This window comes from Staurois parvus, unplaced genomic scaffold, assembly GCF_062004578.1.
Source record: "Staurois parvus isolate SC_StPar_1 unplaced genomic scaffold, SC_StPar_1.0 ptg000529l, whole genome shotgun sequence".
NCBI classification, from domain to species: domain Eukaryota; kingdom Metazoa; phylum Chordata; class Amphibia; order Anura; family Ranidae; genus Staurois; species Staurois parvus.
In genome coordinates, this window is record NW_028318325.1 from 482,714 (window position 1) to 505,718 (window position 23,005).

At 45.8% G+C, this 23,005-nt stretch overlaps 1 protein-coding gene across 2 annotated transcripts in view; it reads left to right on the forward strand.

The window, feature by feature from the left end:
- KIF6 (kinesin family member 6) overlaps window positions 1-21,552 on the forward strand; it is a 374,519-nt gene extending 352,967 nt beyond the window's left edge. For both annotated transcript variants that reach the window (XM_089690367.1, XM_089690368.1), the window contains 2 exons: window positions 7,858-7,964; window positions 18,289-21,552. In XM_089690367.1, coding sequence (XP_089546493.1) covers window positions 7,858-7,964; window positions 18,289-18,305 — 124 coding nt within the window. In that variant the 3' untranslated portion in view covers window positions 18,306-21,552. The remainder of the gene's footprint in view (window positions 1-7,857; window positions 7,965-18,288) is intronic.
- The last annotated feature ends 1,453 nt before the right edge of the window (window positions 21,553-23,005 follow it).

A 23,005-nucleotide genomic window follows, 5' to 3' on the forward strand; every position in this document is an offset into this window, starting at 1 on the left:
ACTCGGGAATACACTGCAGCGTTGCTCCGGGATCTCTTCTGCACTTACCTTGTCCTGCGCTCCCGCAATGTCCCCCCTGCAGTGTCCCCTGTAATGTCCTCCGGCCGATGCCGGCATCTGTCTTCCGGGTTCCGTTCCCTGCGACGTCGGGACGTACGGGGGATGGAACTGGCAGGAAATTTGAAAATGTTAAAAGTGACATTCACTAAATACACTAAAATCACATCGTATAACATTCCTGTATCAAACCATTTCACATACATTTTGTCCCGAGTGCTTTGTCCGGCGCCCTGCCTGCATTTTTACTGTTCTTTCTGCCTGGAAACTGAGAAACGTCCATGGCGTCCAAAAAGCGTCCCTTTAGGTCAGACGCGGTTTTAGACCGGCTAGAGAACAGCGATAGTAAATCAGAACCACTTGCAGAATTGAGTGATAATGATTGGTGGGGGAAATTCCTCATCAGACACTGAAAACGATTCTGCGACTGAGCTCAGCGATGTGCGAACTTGGCGCTCTATTTCACATTTCAGTGTTTTTGGTTTGATTATATTATTGAATTACATTTATTATTATATTATTATTTTTTATGATTATTTATTAAATTATAATTTATGATTTTGTGTTTCAAATTTTATCCTCCCCGGGATGTTTACTAGACTCTTGTCCGGACAGATTTCAGTGAGTTATTCCTAAAAATTACAGGCCTACAATAAAAAAACAACATATTTCCATGCAAAAAAATGTACCGCTTTGAGCACAGAAATATGAACATAATCAGACCGCAAGGGAGGTTAATAACCCGCCATATATCGCCCTGCCGTGATGTTTTTTTCTGGTACATCTTCTATATCGTCCGTTACCAGTTTTTTTTAAAACTTCCAGGTATTTATTACCTCCCATTTTGGGGCAGAAGGTGGAATCATTTCTGAGATTACTATGTTGGAACTAATTACTTTCTTCCAAACTTATAAACTTCTTCTCTGCATGGTATTTAACCCCTTAACGCCAACGTCACACAATATGCGGCCTCACAAAACCGGGCTTTTTTCCATGGCGCCGCATATTTGCTCCCAGCACAAAGGCCGGGGTGTCACTGAGAGCCCCGAGTCCCGTTCTAACGATCTGGACCTGGGACTCTCGATTCCGGGTCACATGATCGCTGTGATAGCCTCTGATTGGCTACTACAGTGATCAGTCACTGTACAGCCCGGCCCCCTTGTTTTTTTTTTCTCTATGAATGGAGGAGAGAGATGCATTGTATCATTATATACATCCTCTTATACATTGTATCATTATATACATCCCATTATACATTGTATCATTATATACATCCCATTATACATTGTATCATTATATACATCCTATTATACATTGTATTATTATATACATCCTATTATACATTGTATCATTATATACATTCCATTATACATTGTATCATTATATACATCCTATTATACATTGTATCGTTATATACATTCCATTATACATTGTATCATTGTATGCATCCTATTATACATTGTATCATCATATACATCCTATTATTCATTGTATCATTATATACATCCTATTATACATTGTATCATTATATACATTCTATTATACATTGTATCATTATACACATCCTATTATACATTGTATCATTATATACATTCTATTATACATTGTATCATTATATACATTCTATTGTACATTGTATCATTATATACATCCCATTATACATTGTATCATTATATACATCCTATTATACATTGTATCATTATATACACCCTATTATACATTGTATCATTATATACATATCCTATTATACATTGTATCATTATATACATCCCATTATACATTGTATCATTACATACATATCCTATTATACATTGTATCATTATATACATTCTATTATACATTGTATCATTATATACATCCTGTTATACATTTTATCATTATATACATTCTATTATATATTGTATCATTATATACATCCTATTGTACATTGTATCATTATATACATCCTATTGTACATTGTATCATGATATACATCCTATTATACATTGTATCATTATATACATTCCATTATACATTGTATCATTATATACATTCCATTATACATTGTATCATTCTATACATCTATTATACCTTGTATCATTATATACATCCTATTGTACATTGTATCATTATATACATCTCATTATACATTGTATCATTCTATACATCCTATTATACATTGTATCATTATATACATCCTATTGTACATTGTATCATTATAATACACTCTATTATACATTGTATCATATACATCTTATTATACATTGTATCATTATATACATCTTATTATACATTGTATCATTATATACATCCCATTATACATTGTATCATTATATACATTCTATTATACATTGTATCATTATATACATCCTATTATACATTGTATCATTATATACATTCCATTATACATTGTATCATTATATACATCACATTATACATTGTATCATTATATACATTCTATTGTACATTGTATCATTATATACATCCTATTATACATTGTATCATTATATACATCCCATTATACATTGTATCATTATATACATTCTATTATACATTGTATCATTATATACATTCTATTATACATTGTATCATTATATACAGTCCATTATACATTGTATCATTATATACATTCCATTATACATTGTATCATTATATACATTCTATTATACATTGTATCATTATATACATTCTATTATGCATTGTATCATTATATACATTCCATTATACATTGTATCATTATATACATCCCATTATACATTGTATCATTATATACATTCTATTATACATTGTATCATTATATACATTCTATTATACATTGTATCATTATATACATCCTATTATACATTGTATCATTATACATCCTATTATACATTGTATCATTATATACATCCTATTATACATTGTATCATTATATACATCCTATTATACATTGTATCATTATATACATCCCATTATACATTGTATCATTATATACATTCCATTATACATTGTATCATTATATACATTCTATTATACATTGTATCATTATATACATCCTATTATACATTGTATCATTATATACATTCTATTATACATTGTATCATTATATACATTCTATTATACATTGTATCATTATATACATTCTATTATACATTGTATCATTATATACATCCTATTATACATTGTATCATTATATACATTCCATTATACATTGTATCATTATATACATTCTATTATACATTGTATCATTATATACATTCTATTATACATTGTATCATTATATACATCCTATTATACATTGTATCATTATATACATCCTATTATACATTGTATCATTATATACATCCCATTATACATTGTATCATTATATACATTCCATTATACATTGTATCATTATATACATTCTATTATACATTGTATCAATATATACATCCTATTATACATTGTATCATTATATACATTCTATTATACATTGTATCATTATATACATTCTATTATACATTGTATCATTATATACACTCTATTATACATTGTATCGTTATATACATTCTATTATACATTGTATCTCTCTTACTCCTGGAATAGAGAAAAAGTTTTGTTAAAAAAAAAAGATGAATAAAGAAATATTTAAAAATAAGAAAAAATACCTAGTTCAAGGTTTGATCTAGCTCAGTGCCAGGGTAAGTGTTTGGGTCAGGGTTAAAGGGCAAGGTCAAAAGGTCAGGGTCAAAGGTCAGGTTTTTTTTTTTTTTTTAAATTGGTGTCAGTGTGTTTTAGGTTAAAAAAAACCCAAAACAAAATAAAAAAAAAACAAAACAAAATGCGCACTATTGTTTCTGGGCTGTACTCCGGGTACAAACAACAAATAAAATACACCTATATGGTGTCGCTGCGATCGTCAGGAGCTGGAGAATTTATTTTGGGTTGATCTTTAGTGGTAGGTTATGGTAGTAACAAGAAACACACAGCTAAATTAAAAAAATATATATTTTTTTACTATTTTGGGCCAGTTTTCCTTTGATAATTAATAAAAATCAGGAGATATCCATTACCATTTACCACCAAATGAAAGCCCAATTTGTCCTGAAAAAAACGCGGTATAATCCACCCGGATGTAGTGGTGATGATACGGACGGTTTTACTAACACATGTCAATGTTGCAAAATTGTGCTTAGGTGTTAAGATTTGTTTTGCGCATGAAGGGGTTAAGGTTCAGCTTCCTAATAAACTTTTGGACATCCATATATATCTCAAACTTATCCACATTGTTATCTGGGGCATACTTCAATCCCAATGCCAAAATGCGTAATTCCTCTTGAGTGAAAGTTTCATGGGTGAGATTGAATACCCCAGCCCCTACTGCTCCCTTCTTCTTTTTCTTCCTACCTCCCCTGCTTCCTCGGGTGCATTTTTTGATATATGGGGCTCTCTGGATACTCCCCCTTGATGTCCTTGGTCTCTTTGTTTTGGTGTGGATATATTGCCTTTGTTGCTGGATCCTGAGGGGTCCTCTCCACCCAGTGTTCCTTGGAGGGCCTCTCCATCCCCCATAATTCATCGGCCCTTGCCATCCTTCTTCTCTGGGTGGGCCACTCCATCCCGGATCCCTGTAAGGGGGACCGTTTTATCCTGGGTCCCTGTAAGAAGGACCCCTGAGGTCTCCCCTGTAATCTTCCCTGGGGGGGGGGCATTCCATCTGTGATTTCCAGGGGCTCGTTCTCTGTATTCTTTCTGAAAAAAATCTCCTCTGTACCCATGATTATTTCTTGGGGTTCCATAATAGGTGTCATAATGTCTCAACGGAGAGAATCTATTGTAAGTCGGTATAGGCCCAGGGGTTTTATAATCACCCTTCTCAGAGCGCTATCAAGCCCCGCCCTACATGTTTCGTCATATGACGTCATCAGGAGCATGACTAGGGCACCCCACTTGATGTGTGTGTGATATATATATATATATATATATATATATATATATATATATATATATACACATACATACATATATATATATACCCCCAAGAAGTATGTGAAAAATCAAGCTTGATTTGCGGCCGCCATTTTCCCGTAGTCAGTACTAATTGGTATAGAACTAAGTCCCTGTTAACAGCCGCCACCATTTTGTTGTAGCTCAGGCAGCTAGGAGGATCAGGGCTGCATTGGGATCCAAAGGGAGATACTGTGCTCACAAACTGTGCTCATAGTGGGACTCTTTGTGTAGTAGGGAGTTCATGCATTTGTTTATTAATTATTTAAAGTAGTTTTTGGGAGAGGCAGCACAACAATTTTTATGTTTGCACTCACACATTTGTTCACATTTGTGATTTTGCTAGCAGCAGCAGCCAGTCTAATTGATCAGTCCTCTGCGCAGGACATTGGCTGTAGAGGTGGCCAAGGTGTAGGCACAGGTTGCACCTTATCTGGGTGCAGTCCTTGGTCACATGACCCTTACCCAGACAAATTGAACATATTAAAGCCGAACAGGAGGAGCTAAAATACCCCTTTTATCTACAATGGTGACAGTTTTGGCTGACCAGGATAGAAAATAGTCATCCTGTCCCTCCCTATAAAAGCAGAGGAGGACAGGTGACGGACAACATTCCCATCCCTGGCCAACCTGACCATCACCGACCAACCCCCAGCTGCTACCCCTCTCTGCCAATCCCTCCACTGACTGCTACTTAGTGTCCTCCACCCGTCCCTGCCAATCCCTCCACTGACCTCCACTCAGTGTCCTCCATCCCTCCCTGCCAATCCCTCCACTGACCTCCACTCAGTGTCCTCCACCCGTCTCTGCCAATCCCTCCACTGACCTCCACTCATTGTCCTCCACCCCTCTCTGCCAATCCCTCCACTGACCTCCACTCAGTGTCCTCCATCCCTCCCTGCCAATCCCTCCACTGACCTCCACTCAGTGTCCTCCACCCATCTCTGCCAATCCCTCCACTGACCTCCACTCAGTGTCCTCCACCCGTCTCTGCCAATCCCTCCACTGGCCTCCACTCAGTGTCCTCCACACCTCTCTGCCAATCCCTCCACTAACCTCCACTCAGTGTCCTCCACCCGTCTCTGCCAATCCCTCCACTGGCCTCCACTCAGTGTCCTCCACCCGTCTCTGCCAATCCCTCCACTGGCCTCCACTCAGTGTCCTCCACCCGTCTCTGCCAATCCCTCCACTGACCTCCACTCAGTGTCCTCCACTCGCCCAACGAATAAAATTCAGAATACTAACAACAACTTACAAAGCCATCCACAACTCTGCCCCCGGCTACATCACCAACCTGGTCTCAAAATATCAACCAAACCGCTCTCTTCGATCCTCCCAAGACCTTCTGCTCTCTAGTTCCCGTGTCACCTCCTCCCATGCTCACCTCCAGGACTTCTACCGAGCTTCTCCCATCCTATGGAACTCCCTACCCCAATCTGTCTGGCTATCTCCTAATCTATCCACCTTTAGACGATCCCTGAAAACCTCTCTCTTTAAAGCAGCCTATCCTGCTTCTACCTAGTAAACTGCCATTTATTTCCTCCATCAGCTCCTCCCCCCACAGATATTACCTTTTGTATCGCTCCACCCTTCCTCCTAGATTGTAAGCTCCAGGAGCCGGGCCCTCTGGTTCCTCTTGTACCAAATTATATTGTAACTGTCATGTCCAAAACAAAAAACATCAAAACAGCACAAATAAATACTCAAAAGAATAAATGAAAAATATTAAAAAAAAAAAAACATACAAAAAATTTTATAATATATATAATATTAATTGGACAGTCGCACTGCAACAAAACACGGGTCAGGGGTCTTGGAATAAGGACTTTCAATTACACTCTACTCACCATATTCATCTCAAAAATAATTTTTTTGGAGTGGGACTATCCAATTAATATTATATATATTATATGTTTTTTTGTATGTTTTTTTTAATTCGTTTGAGTATTTATTTGCGCTGTTTTGATGTTTTTTGTTATTTTATTAGTGTTTACACTAAGGAGCAGCAGCATATATTCAGGAATTATTTCACAATTTTTGGTGTTGGTGATTTTTTGTATATAACTGTAATGTCCGCCTTCATTTTGTAAAGTGCTGCGCAAACTGTTGGCGTTATATATATATATCCTGTATAATAATAATATTTATTTATTTCAGGTACTTATATATCGCCATCAATTAACGCAGCGCCTTACATATATATTGTACATTCCCATCAGTCCCCGCCCCCGAGGGGCGTACAATCTAAAGTCCCTAACTCACATCCATACATACACATACTAGGGACAATATAGACAGGAGCCAATTCACCTACCAGCATGTCTTTGGAGTGTGGGAGGAAACCAGAGTACCCAGAGGAAACCCACGCAGGCACAGGGAGAACATGGAAACTCCAGGCAGGTGGTGCCTTGGTTGGGATTCGAACCGACGACCCGAGTACTGCCAGGTGGAAGTGCTAACCATTTAGCCACTAATACAGAGTGTCTATATTGCTGTTAAGCCGGGCCTTCACTGCCAGCATGCTTGTTGGCTGCATTTGTATAACTCAGTTGGTCCATCTCTGCTAGGACAGAGGAAGGGGACATGTCAGTTCTCCAGCGCACATTGCAATCTGTGTAATCTGATCTCTCTGCTATTCCAGCCATTTCCCCACAGCAGTGGTAGATCAGTCTTTCAGAAAGCTGGTGTTCTTGTTGTCTGCATTCAATACTAAATACGATCCGTTCTCATGCAGAGTTTCATAATTACAGAATAAGATACATTGTATACAAAAGATATTTTATAATCGATTTTACTACCGAACTTCATTATTTCTTGTATTTCTAACAATACATTATGTTACATTTGACATTGCAGAGTTCCTCCCTCCGCCAACACTCCGATCCCGCTCACGGGGGACAGCCAGACGGACGCCGACATCCTGGCATTTGTGAGAGCGCGGCAGAACCTCCTGCAGAGGAAAGGTAATGAAGCTCTGCAATAAAATGTCTTTGTTTAGAGCTCTATGCATAAAGATCAGCCAAAATCATTGTCTTCAGGTTTATCGTACACTTTAGTGCCATCCTAATAGCATCATGGGTCCCTGGGCAAAGTAATGCACCGGGGCCCCTATCAGGGAGACGGCGACCTGCGTTGTGTAGCGTGCCGCGGCAAAAAGTGAGTGTGGCAAATGATGCTACATATTGGGCGGGGCTTTATAATCTGATTGGTAACAACAAATAAACACAACCAATTATCCCAAAATGAATTCAACTCCTGTACACACCCTCTCTACACATCTTCCCTCCCCCCTCCTGTATACCCTGACTTTCTTTTCTCCAGTAATCATTTTTTAAATTATTTTTGTACATTTTTTTTAATTTATTTATTTATTTATTTATTTATCGAGTTTATATAGCGCCAAAGGGTTTGCTCAGCATTGTACAATAGAGGGGGGGACAATACATGAAACAGTACAGTAACATCAAACAGCACACAAGGGGTAAGAGGGCCCTACTCTTTCGAGCTTACAATCTAGGAGGGAGGGGGTAGAGGTACAGGAGGAAATGGCTGTGGGGGATGGAGTGGAAGGAGGAGGGAAGGGCAGCGGCTGTTAGGTGAGGGTGGGGTAGGCTTCCCTGAAGAGGTGGGTTTTCAGGGAGCGCCTGAAGGTGAGGAGGGAAGGTGACAGTCTGATGGGTTGGGGTAGTGAGTTCCAGAGGATGGGGGAGGACCTGGAGAAGTCTTGCAGTCGTGCGTGGGAGGAGGAGACCAGGGAGCAAGATAGAAGGAGGTCCTGTGAAGAGCGAAGGGTACGGGTAGGGTGGTACTTGGGAATCAGGTCGGTGAGGTAGTTAGGGGCAGTGTTGTGAATGGCTTTATAGGTCAGAGTGAGTAGTTTGAATTTAATGCGTTGGGCAATGGGGAGCCAGTGGAGGGAGAGGCAGAGGGGGGTGGCAGAGGTGGAGCGGCTGGTGAGGTGGATGAGTCTGGCAGCTGAGTTCAGGATGGTCTGAAGCGGGGTGAGTTTGCACTGGGGTAGGCCGGTGAGGAGGGAGTTGCAGTAGTCAAGGCGTGAGATAATCAGGGAGTGAACGAGTAGTTTAGTGGTGTCTGGGGTAAGGAAGGAGCGTATCTTGGAGATGTTCCGGAGGTGGAGCCTGCATGAGTTTGTGAGAGATTTGATATGAGGTTGAAAGGAAAGGTTTGAGTCCAGAATGACGCCAAGGACCTTGGCTTGCGGGGCGGGATTGATGGTGGTGTTGTTGGTAGTGATGGAAAGGATGGGGGGGGGGGCACGGGAAGGGGGAAAGACGAGAAGCTCGGTTTTGGAGAGGTTGAGTTTGAGGAAATGGAGCGACATCCAGTCAGAGATGTCGTTTAGGAGGTGAGTGATGCGGGCGGAGAATGTGGGGGTGAGGTGAGGGGCGGATAGGTAGATTTGAGTATCATCAGCATAGAGGTGGTAGTTGAAGCCGTGGGAGTGTATGAGTTTGCCAAGGGAGGAGGTGTAGATGGAGAAGAGAAGGGGTCCAAGGACAGAGCCCTGGGGGACCCCAACAGAGAGGGGGAGGGAAGAGGAGGTGGCGCCGTTGTAGCAAACGCTGAAGGAGCGTTGGGATAGGTAGGAGGAGAACCAGGAGAGAGCGGAGTCTCTGATGCCAAGGGAGAGTAGTTTATTAAGGAGGAGGGGGTGGTCGACTGTGTCAAAGGCCGCAGAGAGGTCTAGGAGAAGGAGGACAGAGTAGTCGCCTTTGGCTTTGGCGGTTAGTAGATCGTTGGTGATTTTGAGGAGGGCAGTTTCGGTGGAGTGTAGGGGACGGAAGCCGGACTGTAGTGGGTCAAGGAGGTTGTTGTCAGTTAGGTGGGCGCTTAGGCGATCGTAGACCAAGCGCTCAAGGAGCTTGGACGTGAGCTTGGACGTAATTAATTACTCTTTACAATTATTATTTTTTTTTATATATTTTGTTTACTATTTTTATTTATTTTTTACAATTTACATTTTTTTTTTTTCAAATGTTCAAAATTTTTATTTTTTTTTGCACATCGCTAATGGGAGGTCCTTGGGGAGCTATCACGGGGTCTAATCAGACCCCTGATGTCTCACTTTTGGGACAAAGAAAGGGACTGAGGACAGTCCCCCAATCACTTTCTCTGCAGCCTCAGAGAAACAAATGAAGTGGTCTGAGGTTTCCTGTTCATTCACAAAATGAAGCATAGGAAACAGTTTACTAGGCTTCAGTTGTGAATGAACACAGTGAGCGATTGGTACCAGACACTCGCTGTGTTCATTCAGAAAAGAAAGGGCCCGGTAAGTACGATATATTTATCACCCCCCATTTCCTACTCTCCATCTGAAGATCCCCCGTGTACTGCAGCAGATGGAGTATCATGTACCTGGTGATGGAGGCCAATGGAGAGAGGGCTTCCCTTGCGGCTATGTTCCGGACTCCCCTGAGAGTGGGACAGCGGGAGTCAGGCCCAAAGTTGCACAGGTTGCCTGCTGGTGCACGGAGATAGGTCTGCAGACAGGAGGCGCCTGTGCGTGGCATGCAAGCCCTTCCGGGATTTAGATGTTTACTGGGTAGTCAGTTCAAGCCAAGGTCAGGTACCAGGTGGGAATCAGAGCAGACGTAGTCAGATGGGATAGCCGAGGTCATACACAGAGGAGCGAGAGAGAGAGAATCCGTAAGGCAGGCTGAGGTCAGATCAGGGGTAAAGCAGAGCAGACAGGTCCAGGAGCAAGCCGAGTCGGTAACAGGAAATCACGGGTCAGGAACCAGGAACAGGGCACGGGGAGCTAGAGATCATCCAGCAACTTGAGGAAGTGATGAGCCTCCTTATAAAGGCTGTCTGGCACCAAACTGAGGCTGATGTGTACTTCTGCGGCCATGTAGAGTACTGGCAGAAATGCCAGATCTTCCAGAACTTCTGCCGTGGACAGGACCCTGACATGGAGGGAGCAGAGAGTAACCTCAGAAGACACGCTGAGGCTCAACCGCTTTGAGTGGATGACATGTTCATCTCTTTATGCATCTTGAGAGTTGCCACCTGTGATGTTTAATAATGTCTTTATCCAGGGGCGGACTGACCATTTGGAAACTTGGGCACTGCCCGAGGGCCCGGGGTCAGTAGGGGGCCCCATGAGATGCCCCTGGTACCTTTTTCATAGGCTTTTTTGAGTTTGGGCAAGGACACAGGGGCCCCATGATCCCCTATTACCCGGGGGGCCCCATGAGTTGTCAGTCCGCCCCTGTCTTTATCTATATACTGCACTTAGTGGGCGTCCTCTGCAGCTTCCTTTATATATTGCAGAGATCACTGCAGTCTGATTGAGGAGCCGCCTCGGTTAGTTTTGGACCTGTGGACTTTTCAGCATAATCCTACACCCCCCCCCCCCCAAAGCACATTCACGTGTGTGAATGTATCGTAGCTCAGCGGAGTTCCTACCGGCTCCATTCTCCACAATTCCTCGTGTTACAACCTGCTACAAAATCCATCATTTAAACATTTGTATAATTACTCAGAACATTTCCATACATTGTAGCTTTTAGGTGTTAATATGTTCCATAAAGCTGGGTACACGTAAAGAGACACCGTTGCCTTGCCAAAAGGCAAAATCACAATGTCTCTGCAAAGGGCCCCCCTGACATACTCACCCAGGGTCATGGATAAGGGGGGACCTCCAGTCCTCCTGTAAGGCGCAGGAAGGGTGATCAGCATGGTTGGGGGGCAATTACTGGAACTGATCCCCTGTATGGCTTCCTCCGCAGCAGCTGAAAGCTGGTTCTTCTGCTCTCCCTCCCGCTGGCTTTCAGCTACTGCAGAGGGAGCCATACAGGGGATCGGTTCCAGTAACGCCCCCCCCCCCCCACTGCACCCATCACCTTCCCTGCGGATTGCCCTTTAAGGAAGCTCTGTGGATGTAATTGGCGTCCCTCATCATTTCCAGTGAACGGCGATGAGCAGAAGCGGCATATGGTGTTACTGTTGTCCTAAGAGGCACTTTATTATCGGCCGGCTTATCAGCTATTGCTGTCAGGCAAACACAGCGAGAATGGCAAGCGGCACCACTTCACACCGAGCGCCCCGCCGCTTCTGCTCACGTCTCTGGCGGTATCTCTGCACCCGGCGTCATGGGCGCCCCCACCATACAGACCCTGTCTAATGTACTGTCTGGTGGCCACCACATTGCCCTGTGACCCCCTTCTATGATCTGGAGGCGGGGAAGGGAAAATAGAAGCAGACTGAACTCCGACTTTAACTATATTCCTCAATAGTCACAAAGGATATCAATCTACTTTTTGTGCCTTTGCAAATCCATATATTACCTTGTAAAAGTTGCAGTGACATCATCACTGGGCTGTACATAGCCTGTGCAAAGATCAGAGCTGTGGGAGGGGCCCAGCAGGTTCCACCCACTACAGAAAATTACATGAGGGGGGCGGAGACAAGACCTGTCACCCTGCACAAGGAGAGAGACCTGCTGGAGGGGCCCAGAAGGCTCCACCCACTAGAGAAAATTACATGAGGGGGGCGGAGACAAGACCTGTCACCCTGCACAAGGAGAGAGACCTACTGGAGGGGCCCAGAAGGCCTCACCAACTACCAAAAAACTACAGGAGTGGGCGGGGACAAGACCAGTCACTCTGTACAAGGAGAGAAAGTAGAGCTGTAGGAGTGGCCCAGCAGGCCCCACCCACTACAGGAGGGGGCGGAGGCAAGACCAGTCCCCCTGCACAAGGAAAGAACACAGAGATGTGGGAGGGGCCCAGAAGCTCCACCCACTACATAAAACTACAGGAGGGGGGTGGAGACCAGACTAGTAACCCTGCACAAGGAGAGAGAGCTGCAGGAGGGGTCCAGCAGACCCCAAACACTTAAAAAAAATCTACAGGAGTTGGCAGGGACAAGGAGAGAAAACAGATCTGTGGGAGGAGCCCAGCAGACCCCACCGACTACAGAAAACTACAGGAGGGGGCAGAGACAAGATCGGTCCCCCTGCACAAGGAGAGAATGCAAAGCTGTGGGAGGAGCCCAGCAGGCTCCTACCACTACAGAAAACTACAGGAGGGGGCAGAGACAAGATCGGTCCCCCTGCACAAGGAGAGAATGCAAAGCTGTGGGAGGGGCCCAGCAGGCTCCACCCACTACAGAAAACTACAGGAGGAAGAAGAGACAAAATCGGTCCCCCAGCACAAGGAGAGAATGCAAAGTTGTGGGAGGGGCCCAACAGGCTCCACGAACTACAGGAGGGGGCGGAGTCAAGATCGTTCCCCATGCACAAGAAGAGAACGCAAAGCTGTGGAAGGGGCCCAGCAGGTTCCACCCACTACAGAAAACTACAGGAGGGGGCGGAGACAAGATCGGTCCCCCTGCACAAGAAGAGAATGCAAAGCTGTGGGAGGGGCCCAGCAGGTTCCACCCACTACAGAAAACTACAGGAGGGGGGCAGAAATAAGACCAGTCACCCTGCACAAGGAGAGATTGCAGCAGTGAGCGGTCTTTATTCCAGGAAGTCTCACACTGGATTACTGCCCAGATCTGGTGGAAATACACAAAGATCACCGAGATCCAAGAAGAAGATGCAGGACCCCACCAACAGTACTTTGTTATGATTGTGTGATACTCAGGGGTCTGTGTTTAAAAAAAAATTGCCAGGCAGATGTCTCAAGCACAACAAATAATCCCGTATTTATTGTAATATAATTATCTCCTATGATCATCATCTCCATCTAGTGGCCATAATATAGTATTGTCCTGAAATACCTAAAAAAATAAATAAAAAAGTACCGCATTATGGCCACTAGATGGAGATGATGATCATAGGAGATAATTATATCACAATAAATATGGGGGTCATTTGTTGTACCCGTGCAAATGCTTAAAGGGGAATCATTTTTCATATTCCACTCCCCCCCCCTCGCTAATTTTCAAATCATTTTATTAATATAAATTTATATTTATTATTACTATTAAAATAATTATACATTTTTTTTTTTTAAAGTAAAACTTTGAAAATATTTTTTTTCCTTACACAACCTAAATCCAGGCCAGAATGACGTCGGTTCCCCCACACATGCGCACACGTGGGCCAGTTTTTAGACTTGGATTTTTGACATGCTCACACGCGGTGCCGGAAGAGTGTCAGAGGTCTGCGGTGTGTGCGGGATCGCGCCCGGACACACCGGGAGTCCTGTACACCTTCCAGAGAAGGTAGTCAAGTTACAAATGGTGACGCAATGGGGGGGGGGGGAGGGGGTGTCGACTTGTCCTTCCTCTGTGACTGTCAATCCAGTGCCGGTGATAACAGAGGAGCCGCCGGCCGGACCAGCAGCGGTCACATGTCGCGGTTAATGGCGTACTATGATTGTGTGTTCATCTAGTCCATTACCCTGATGTGAGTGTCCGCTAACTCATCACATCGCCCCTTTATTAGCAGACATTTATCACAGCGCAGAGACATCGCAGACCCACGCCGGCCATTTGCAGCACAGCTCGCCTCGTGTGTGAAAGTCAAACTGTCGTTGACTTTACACCCATAGACACATATACAGCAACAATGACCCCCCCACTCCCCTCCCCCACTCCCACTCTCATCAACATGCTAATGACTTTCCATGTTCTTGACATACCTTATTTTATACCCAGTGATGTCATCACTGGATCTCTGTGCTTCTCTATGCAGTGCAGGCAGATCGTGTCTGGGGGGAGGGGGGGCTGGAAGAGTGTTGTACATAGTTTCCTGAAAACATCACAGCACCCTGCCTCAGTACTCCTCTCAAGAGCCATCAGCCCTGATGCAAGCTGGCTTTATATCACCATTATTTGAGTTACTCTGCATGCGTGTGTGTTGTGATCCTCAGACATGAAATATGAACAAAGCATATCCCTCTATAGTGTGTACTTGTCACAGTCCAGAGAATGAAGTCTCATTTCCTTCTGCTGCCTCTGTCCCCTGCTATCAGCAAGAGTCACTTCTGATGTGTTTTCCTGACACCAAGAGAAAAATGGTGACCGGGGAGGGATCTTCAGCCTCAGCTTTATTCCTGTGTGAAGGGGGGGTGTCCTTTCCCTTCCCTTCCTTTTCCTTTCCCTTCCCTTCCCTTCCTTTTCCTTTCCCTTCCCTTTCCCTTCCCCTTCCCTTTCCCTTTCCCTTCCCTTTCCTTTCCCTTCTCTTTCCCTTCCCTTCCTTTCCCTTCCTTTCCCTTCCCTTACCTTCCCTCCCTTTCCTTTCCCTTCCTTTCCCTTCCCTTCCCTTCCTTTCCCTTCCCTTACTTTCCCTTCCCTTTCCTTTCCCTTCCCTTTCCCTTTCCCTTCCCTTTCCCTTCCCTTTCCTTTCCCTTCCCTTTCCCTTACCTTCCCTCCCTTTCCTTTCCCTTCCTTTCCCTTCCCTTCCTTTACCTTCCCTTCCTTTCCTTTCCCTTCCTTTTTCTTCCCTTCCCTTCCTTTCCCTTCCCTTCCTTTCCCTTCCCTTCCTTTCCCTTTCCCTTCCTTTCCCTTCCCTTCCTTTACCTTCCCTTCCTTTACCTTCCCTTCCTTTCCCTTCCTTTCTTTTCCCTTCCCTTCCTTTCTATTCCCTCCAATCAGCTCTCACTGAGCTCTGCAGAGTGCAACTTTGGCCCCGCCCCCTCGCTTTCTGAAAGCTCAGACAAGCTGTATAAATTCAGCACTTTGAATGCCTGTAGAGAAGAAAAGGCAGCAGATAAACAGGAACACCTTATGTAGGAGGATTCGTGTCATCTCTGACGCCAGTCACCTCACTGGGTACATGGCAGGGATTACAGCCACTTTAATAAGGCGTTCATTAGAGTGATTGGGGCCCGAGGTGGGCGGTCTCTGCATAATTAGTGGTGGGGTTTGGGTGGGCCACTGTAGTAAGTGGGAGGGGACTTGGAATGGGTGTGGGCAGGACCGTTTGGTCAGGTAGGCTGTGGGCGGGGTTAATCTCGTGTCAGGGGTTCAGGACTGAAACGTCGGTAAGAGATCCAATCATCGGGGTCTGCCCATCCCCCCCCACATTGCACAATGATCTGTAGAGGGAATGAGAACATTGCATATCAATCACAGAGTCACATGTGGGGGTTTTCCTCATTTTCATTGGTTAAAGCAAAATTCTAGGACCGCCCAGGAAGAAGATGCACATTGGATGCAGAAAATGCTGAGCATGTCAGGATGCGGTGTGTACCATTGCAGGGACTACATCTCCCAGCATGCCTTTCATCTGCTCAGCAGAAAGGGAGTGTATTGTGATGTCACTTTAGGGAGGGGCTCCTGTCCCAGAGGCTACTGGGTACTTCACAGACTGAAGATACTGGTGACACCAGAAGTGTTGTGTGGTGTCACCGTGTAAGCTTCCCAGTAGTATTACTCATCACTACCAGCAGGGGGCAGCACACATTTTTAAAGAGCAACGCCAAGGCATTGGCCAAGATTTCATCGTCTTTATCAGGGGTCTGCACTAAACAAAGGGCCAGTTTATGTCCTTCAGACTTTAGGGGGGCTGGACATTGGTGTCGGTGGGAGGAATAATACCCCAGTGTTGGTATCAGTGGGAGGAATAGTGCCCCATCATTGGTGTCAGTGGGAGGAATAGTGCCCCATCATTGGTGTCAGTGGGAGGAATAGTGCCCCATCATTGGTGTCAGTGGGAGGAATAGTGCCCCATCATTGGTGTCAGTGGGAGGAATAGTGCCCCATCATTGGTGTCAGTGGGAGGAATAGTGCCCCATCATTGGTGTCAGTGGGAGGAATAGTGCTCCATCATTGGTGTCAGTGGGAGGAATAGCGCCCCATCATTGGTGTCAGTGGGAGGAATAGTGTCCCATCATTGGTATCAGTGAGAGGAATAGTGTCCCATCATTGGTGTCAGTGGGAGGAATAGTGTCCCATCATTGGTGTCAGTGGGAGGAATAGTGTCCCATCATTGGTGTCAGTGGGAGGAATAGTGCCGCACTTTTGGTGTCAGTGAAAGGAATAACTCTCCATCACTGGTGTCAGTGGAAGGAATAGTGTACCATCAATGGTGTCAGTGGAAGGAATAATTCTCCATCATTGGTGTCAGTGGGAGGAATAGTGCCCCATCATTGGTGTCAGTGGGAGGAATAGTGCCCCATCATTGGTGTCAGTGGGAGGAATAGTGCCCCATCATTGGTGTCAGTGGGGGGAATAGTGCCCCATCATTGGTGTCAGTGGGAGGAATAGTGCCCCATCATTGGTGTCAGTGGGAGGAATAGTGCCCCATCATTGGTGTCAGTGGGGGGAATAGTGCCCCATCATTGGTGTCAGTGGGAGGAATAGTGCCCCATCATTGGTATCAGTGGGAGGAATCGTTCCCCATCATTGGTGTCAGTGGGAGGAATCTTTCCCCATCATTGGTGTCAGTGGGGGGAATAGTTCCCCATCATTGGTGTCAGTGGGGGGAATAGTGCCCCATCATTGGTGTCAGTGGGAGGAATAGTTCCCAATCTTTGGTGTCAGTGGGAGGAATAGTGCCCCATCATTGGTGTCAGTGGGAAGAATAGTGCCCCATTGTTGGTGTCAGTGGGAGGAATAGTGCCCCATCATTGGTGTCAGTGGGAGGAATAGTGTACCATCAATGGTGTCAGTGGAAGGAATAATTCTCCATCATTGGTGTCAGTGGGAGGAATAGTGTACCATCAATGGTGTCAGTGGAAGGAATAATTCTCCATCATTGGTGTCAGTGGGAGGAATAGTGCCCCATCATTGGTGTCAGTGGGAGGAATAGTGCCCCATCATTGGTGTCAGTGGGAGGAATAGTGTCCCATCATTGGTGTCAGTGGGAGGAATAGTGCCCCATCATTGGTGTCAGTGGGAGGAATAGTGCTCCATCATTGGTGTCAGTGGGAGGAATAGTGCCCCATCATTGGTGTCAGTGGGAGGAATAGTGCCCCGTCATTGGTGTCAGTGGGAGGAATAGTGCCCCGTCATTGGTGTCAGTGGGAGGAATAGTGCCCCGTCATTGGTGTCAGTGGGAGGAATAGTGTGTCTTATCAGTAAGAGGAACAGTGCCCCAAGGGCCAGAAAAGGCAAGCAAAGGGCCGCATGTGGCCCCTGGGCCCCCATTTGGAGACCTCTGGTCTATATTAATACTGCATGGAGTTCCACTTTAAATTACATATTTGTTGCTTCTTACAGCCCCCCCCCCCCCCCCTGTTGATTTCTGAACACCTTGAAACTAGATGGTGCGGTTTTTGCTCTAACTCCGCCCTTCTCTGCTCATATCTGAATCATCCTACCCATGTTGACCAATCACATGTCTTTATGATTGTTATTCTTCCTCCCTAGGCTCCGCCCATCAGTAACGGACGGCCGGCGTGCCAACACGTGCTAAGACAGACTGCCGACACCAGAAGGTCCTGCGTCTCCCGCTAAATGGAGCTGTGATCACACCTCAGACAGTGCCATATTGCAGGACGGCTAAATGGTGCCTGAAACAGATCACAAAGAGCACCTGTCATTATTGTGATGTGGATTGTGCCATACGTCCGCCATTGAACAGGGTCCCCTCCCAGGGAGGAACGGGAAACACCATCACAGGCTGGAGGGGGGGAGAAGGCCATCAACAGAATCATCTTAACTAAGGCTAGGTTCACATCTGTGTGGGTGGTGCCTCTGCGGATTTGCACAAAAATCCGTGCAGCCGCACCACCCGCACAGAGAATTGCGGACCCGCGGGGGGGGGGGGGTTCCATTAGTTCTAATGGCACGCCGCCCGCACTGGAAATCGCAACCGTACTGGGAACCTCAGCTGTATTCTCCAAAGACGTGTCGGGACTTCTTCCCTGCGTGTCCCGGGGCACCGGAGTCCATTCAAATGAATGGGCTCTTGTGCCCGCGCAAAACACGGCCCGCACTGCCGCATAGATGTGAACCGGGGCTAATATGTGTTCCTTCAGGCAGCTGCATAGAGGTGTAAGGAGGTTGCCTAGTAAAGCTATCATTGGCCGATTCTGCGTTCCCATCACAAGTCAGGGGCCCAGGATATGCAAGGGAGGATAAGTAGGAAAGCCAGGCAGCTCGCATTTTCAGGAGTGGTCAGCCTTCTCTCGGGACAGGTGAGCTTTATCGGCCCTTACCCTGGAAGACAGTATGAACATCATTCAAACCTTTGCATACATACCAACTGTCCCGGATTGGCAGGGACAGTCCCCTATTTTGACCCTCCGTCCCTCCAATGCTGTGTCCAGGGCTCTGTCCCGGAATCACCGCCAAACTTAACTGCACATGCACAGTAATTAGAAAAAAGGCATTCATTGCAGGGAATGGAGGAGCGATTGGGTGGACCCCACCTATTTTGAGGCATGGTCTATGTGGGACCAACCAGGCAGGGTCTGGGTGGGACTAACGAGGGACCGTGGGCGGGGTTAACATGCCCTGAGATCATAATGTTGCTGAGTATGCCTTTGTTGGATTTTGTGTATCAGCTCCCCTCTTAGATGAGACTTCTCAGTGTCTGGTAAGGCCGGGTACGCACTTCGCCAACGTGCACAGAAACGCGTTGCCCTTTAGCAGACACGTGGCTAATGACACCCCCCACACATAAAGAACAAAGGCAACTCATAGTGCAGTCATTCAATAAAGTATTGGCAGATTTATTAAAAGATCCACGTACATCAAGAATTTAAAATAATCAGCATTGAATAGGAATTGTTTCAAACCAAAAATATGTCCGCCGCCCCTCCAGAACGTGGTGACGTCACACACCGAAGCTCCAACCAACGCGTTTCGTCATCAGGAAGATGTAGTCCGGGGCGTGGACTGGTTTCCTTCTTTTTCATGCATTACAAGGCATGGCTCTGCACTGTAACAGGGTCTTTTAGGGTTCGTTCACATGTGCAGCTAGGGGGCAGTAAAACAAGCCCCACCCCGCCTGCCTGAACGTGGACTGTACACATGGCCAGTAGTGTATTTAGGTTTTGTGCTGCCCTAGGCAACACAAAAATCGTCTGCCCCCATGGATACCAACCAACACCACCCTTCTCCCTCCCACAGAGAGAGCCTGATATTGCTGACATTGATCAACAACACCCCCCACCCAGGAGAGCCTTCCACTACCCCCCCCCCCCCCAGCGATAGAGAAAAACACACTCATCTTCACAGCTCTGGACATCCCCGAGAACGAGAGTCAGGCTCTTTATACACCATCAAGCAGCCCGCAGCCTCTCTTGGATCCCACCTGGTTCCCATGGCACTCATGTCCCTTCTTTCATCCCTTCTTCTGGGGGGAGGTGCTGCCCCCTGAAAACTGCCGCCCTAGGCAAGTGCCTTGTGGTAAATACGCCCCTGCACATGGCCCGGCAAAAATTAAGCAGCCAGCGGGCATAGCCACAGTCAAACGCGGCCCATGCGAGTTGTAACGGACTGCAGGCGGACGCACCGCAACTGTGTACAGTGCATGCGATTTCGCCACATATGGCCTTCTCACTTCCTGTCAAATGCCCTTTGAAAAGTGATCCACCACAGACCGCTTTTCAGAGGTGCAGTAACACGTAAACAAGCCCTTGTGCGTGTCAGGAATGCGTTCAAAATTGCGTCTTTCCCTGACAGGCACAGAAACTGTCCTTTAGTAGACGTGGGGCGGTGTCACTAATTGTTTAACGGGCTGCTAACGCATGCCGCTTGGTGCAATTTTTGAAAAACTATCAGGACCTTCTTTTGTGCGTTTCTCACATCTAGGGCAGCCCATTAAAAAGAATGGTCTGCCCTACGCGTGACGCGCTGAAAGGCGTGAACGCTCAGACGCACCTGCATGGTGCGGACCTAGTCGTGGCGTCACATTGGAATGCAGAACCTGCACTGTACTACGTTGCTCCATTGTGAAGGAGCGGACCTTGTGTTGTCAGAGTGGTAGAGGGGCCACAGTATAGATAACCAGTAGGGGGCGACTCTACAAATATGTGGTGCAGCAAGGGTGTACAAATGTGAACATCAGAAATCCTACAATGACCCCCCACCAGGGGCGGACTGACCATTTGGAAACTCAGGCACTGCCCGAGGGCCCGCTGTCAGTAGGGGGCCCCATGAGATGCCCCTGGTACCTTTTTCATAGGCTTTTTTGAGTTTGGGCAAGGACACAGGGGCCCCATGATCCCCTATTGCCCGGAGGCCCCATGAGTTGTCAGTCCGCCCCTGCCCCCCACTATGTGATCACTGAAATTGTGAACTCTTTATAGTATGTATTCGTAGTGCCTTCCCTCCCCCGCCCCGGGCTGTATATAACGATCGCACTTCTGATTGGCTCTGTGCAGGGGGGCAGCCATGTTTGTTCATTACACAGGCAGGTCTTGCCTCCTGCTTAGTAGTGCCTCTGCAAATATTCCTAATTGCCTGTAGCCTCTGATAGCGACTATTGAGTATATTTATATGAAAGTTTAGTAGTGTTTTTTTTTTTAGGGGCGGGGCTTCTATAAAAATGGGGTGCAGTGCATCTGCTTCATGTTGAGCGGTCCTTATACTGTAGTTTGTGCCACCTTAGAAAATTTCTTCTTCCATTAATTTGATTATTTTATTGAATTTTGTATTTATTTCTAATAAAAAAATGTAATAAGATGATGCACAAATCGTTTTAATGCTGCATGTCTCTGTGGACCAAATTTTAGGACCTGAACTCCGGGAGATGTGCCCAAAAAACGTCCAGCAGAGGGGATAGCGCTGTTGTGACCTGTGGTCTTCCTGCAGCAGATCATTCCCAAATACTGACTTACCAGGTCTTGTTCTGCACTGAGTCTCTGTATGGAGGGAGCCATCTTGGTAGAAGCAGGGCTTTGCTTCCTCCCATTAAAGCCTCCAACAAGATGGACAGTGAGCAGCACATCTCCTGAGACTAGCAGTGCCTTAGATCTCACACTGCAGATATACAGCTATGAGGTGACGGAGTGCCTAGGCACCTTCACATACCAGAAAGTGCACTACTACATCTCAGGAGGACTTCCAGACAGAAGATACATTTTTATGGGTACTGCTTAAGCACAATTACATTTTTAGCATTGTGTTGCTTTCCTGTCTGTGCACTGAGGTGTGTTTGTAAGAGTGCAATTGACCATCGCAATGATATGACCTTGTTGGCCATCCTATTCCAAACCACGGCCATTAATATGGAGTTGCCCCTTGTTGTGGGTATAACATCCTCCAGTCTTCTGGGAATGCTTTCCACAAGATTTTGGGATGTGTGGGGGAATTTGTGCCCATTTATCAGGTCAGGTACTGATATTGGATAAGACTTCATCCCAAAGGTGTTCAGTAGAGTTGAGGTTCAAAGGTGTTCAGTAGAATTGGGGGCCAGAGGTGTCTAGTAGAATTGGGGTCCAGTGGTGTCAAGTATAGTTGGTGTCCAAAGGTGTCTGATAGGGTTGAGGTTCAAAGGTGTTCAGTAGGGTTGGGATCCAAAGATGTCCTGTAGGGTTGAGGTCTAAAATTGTCCAGTAGGGTTGAGATATATAATTGTCTAGTAGGGTTGAGGTCCAAAAGTGTTCAGTAGGGTTGGGGTCTAAAGGTGTCCAGTAGGGTTGACGCCCAAAGGTGTTCAGTAGAGCTAGGGTTCAAAGGTGTCCAGTAGAGTTGAGGTCCAAAGTTGTTCAGTAGGGTTTAGGTCTAAAAATGTTCAGTAGGGTTGGAGCCCAAAGGTGTTCAGCAGCGTTTGGGTCCAACGGTGTTCAGTAGAGTATGGGTCCAAAGGTGTCCAGTAGGGTTGGGGTCCAAAGTTGTTTAGTTGCGTTGGGGTCCAAATATGTCCATTGGGCTTGAGGTTCAAAGGTGTTCAGCAGAGCTGGGGTCCAGTGGTGTCCAGTAGGGTTGAGGTCCAAAGGTGTTCAGCAGCGTTTGGGTCCAACAGTGTTCAGTAGAGTATGGGTCCAACGGTGTCCAGTAGGGTTTGGGTCCAAAGGTGTTTAGTTGAGTTGGGGTCCAAATGTGTCCAGTGGGCTTGAGGTCCAAAGGTGTTCAGCAGAGTTGGGTTCCAGTTGTGTCCAGTAGGGTTGAGGTCCAAAGGTGTTCAGTAGAGTTG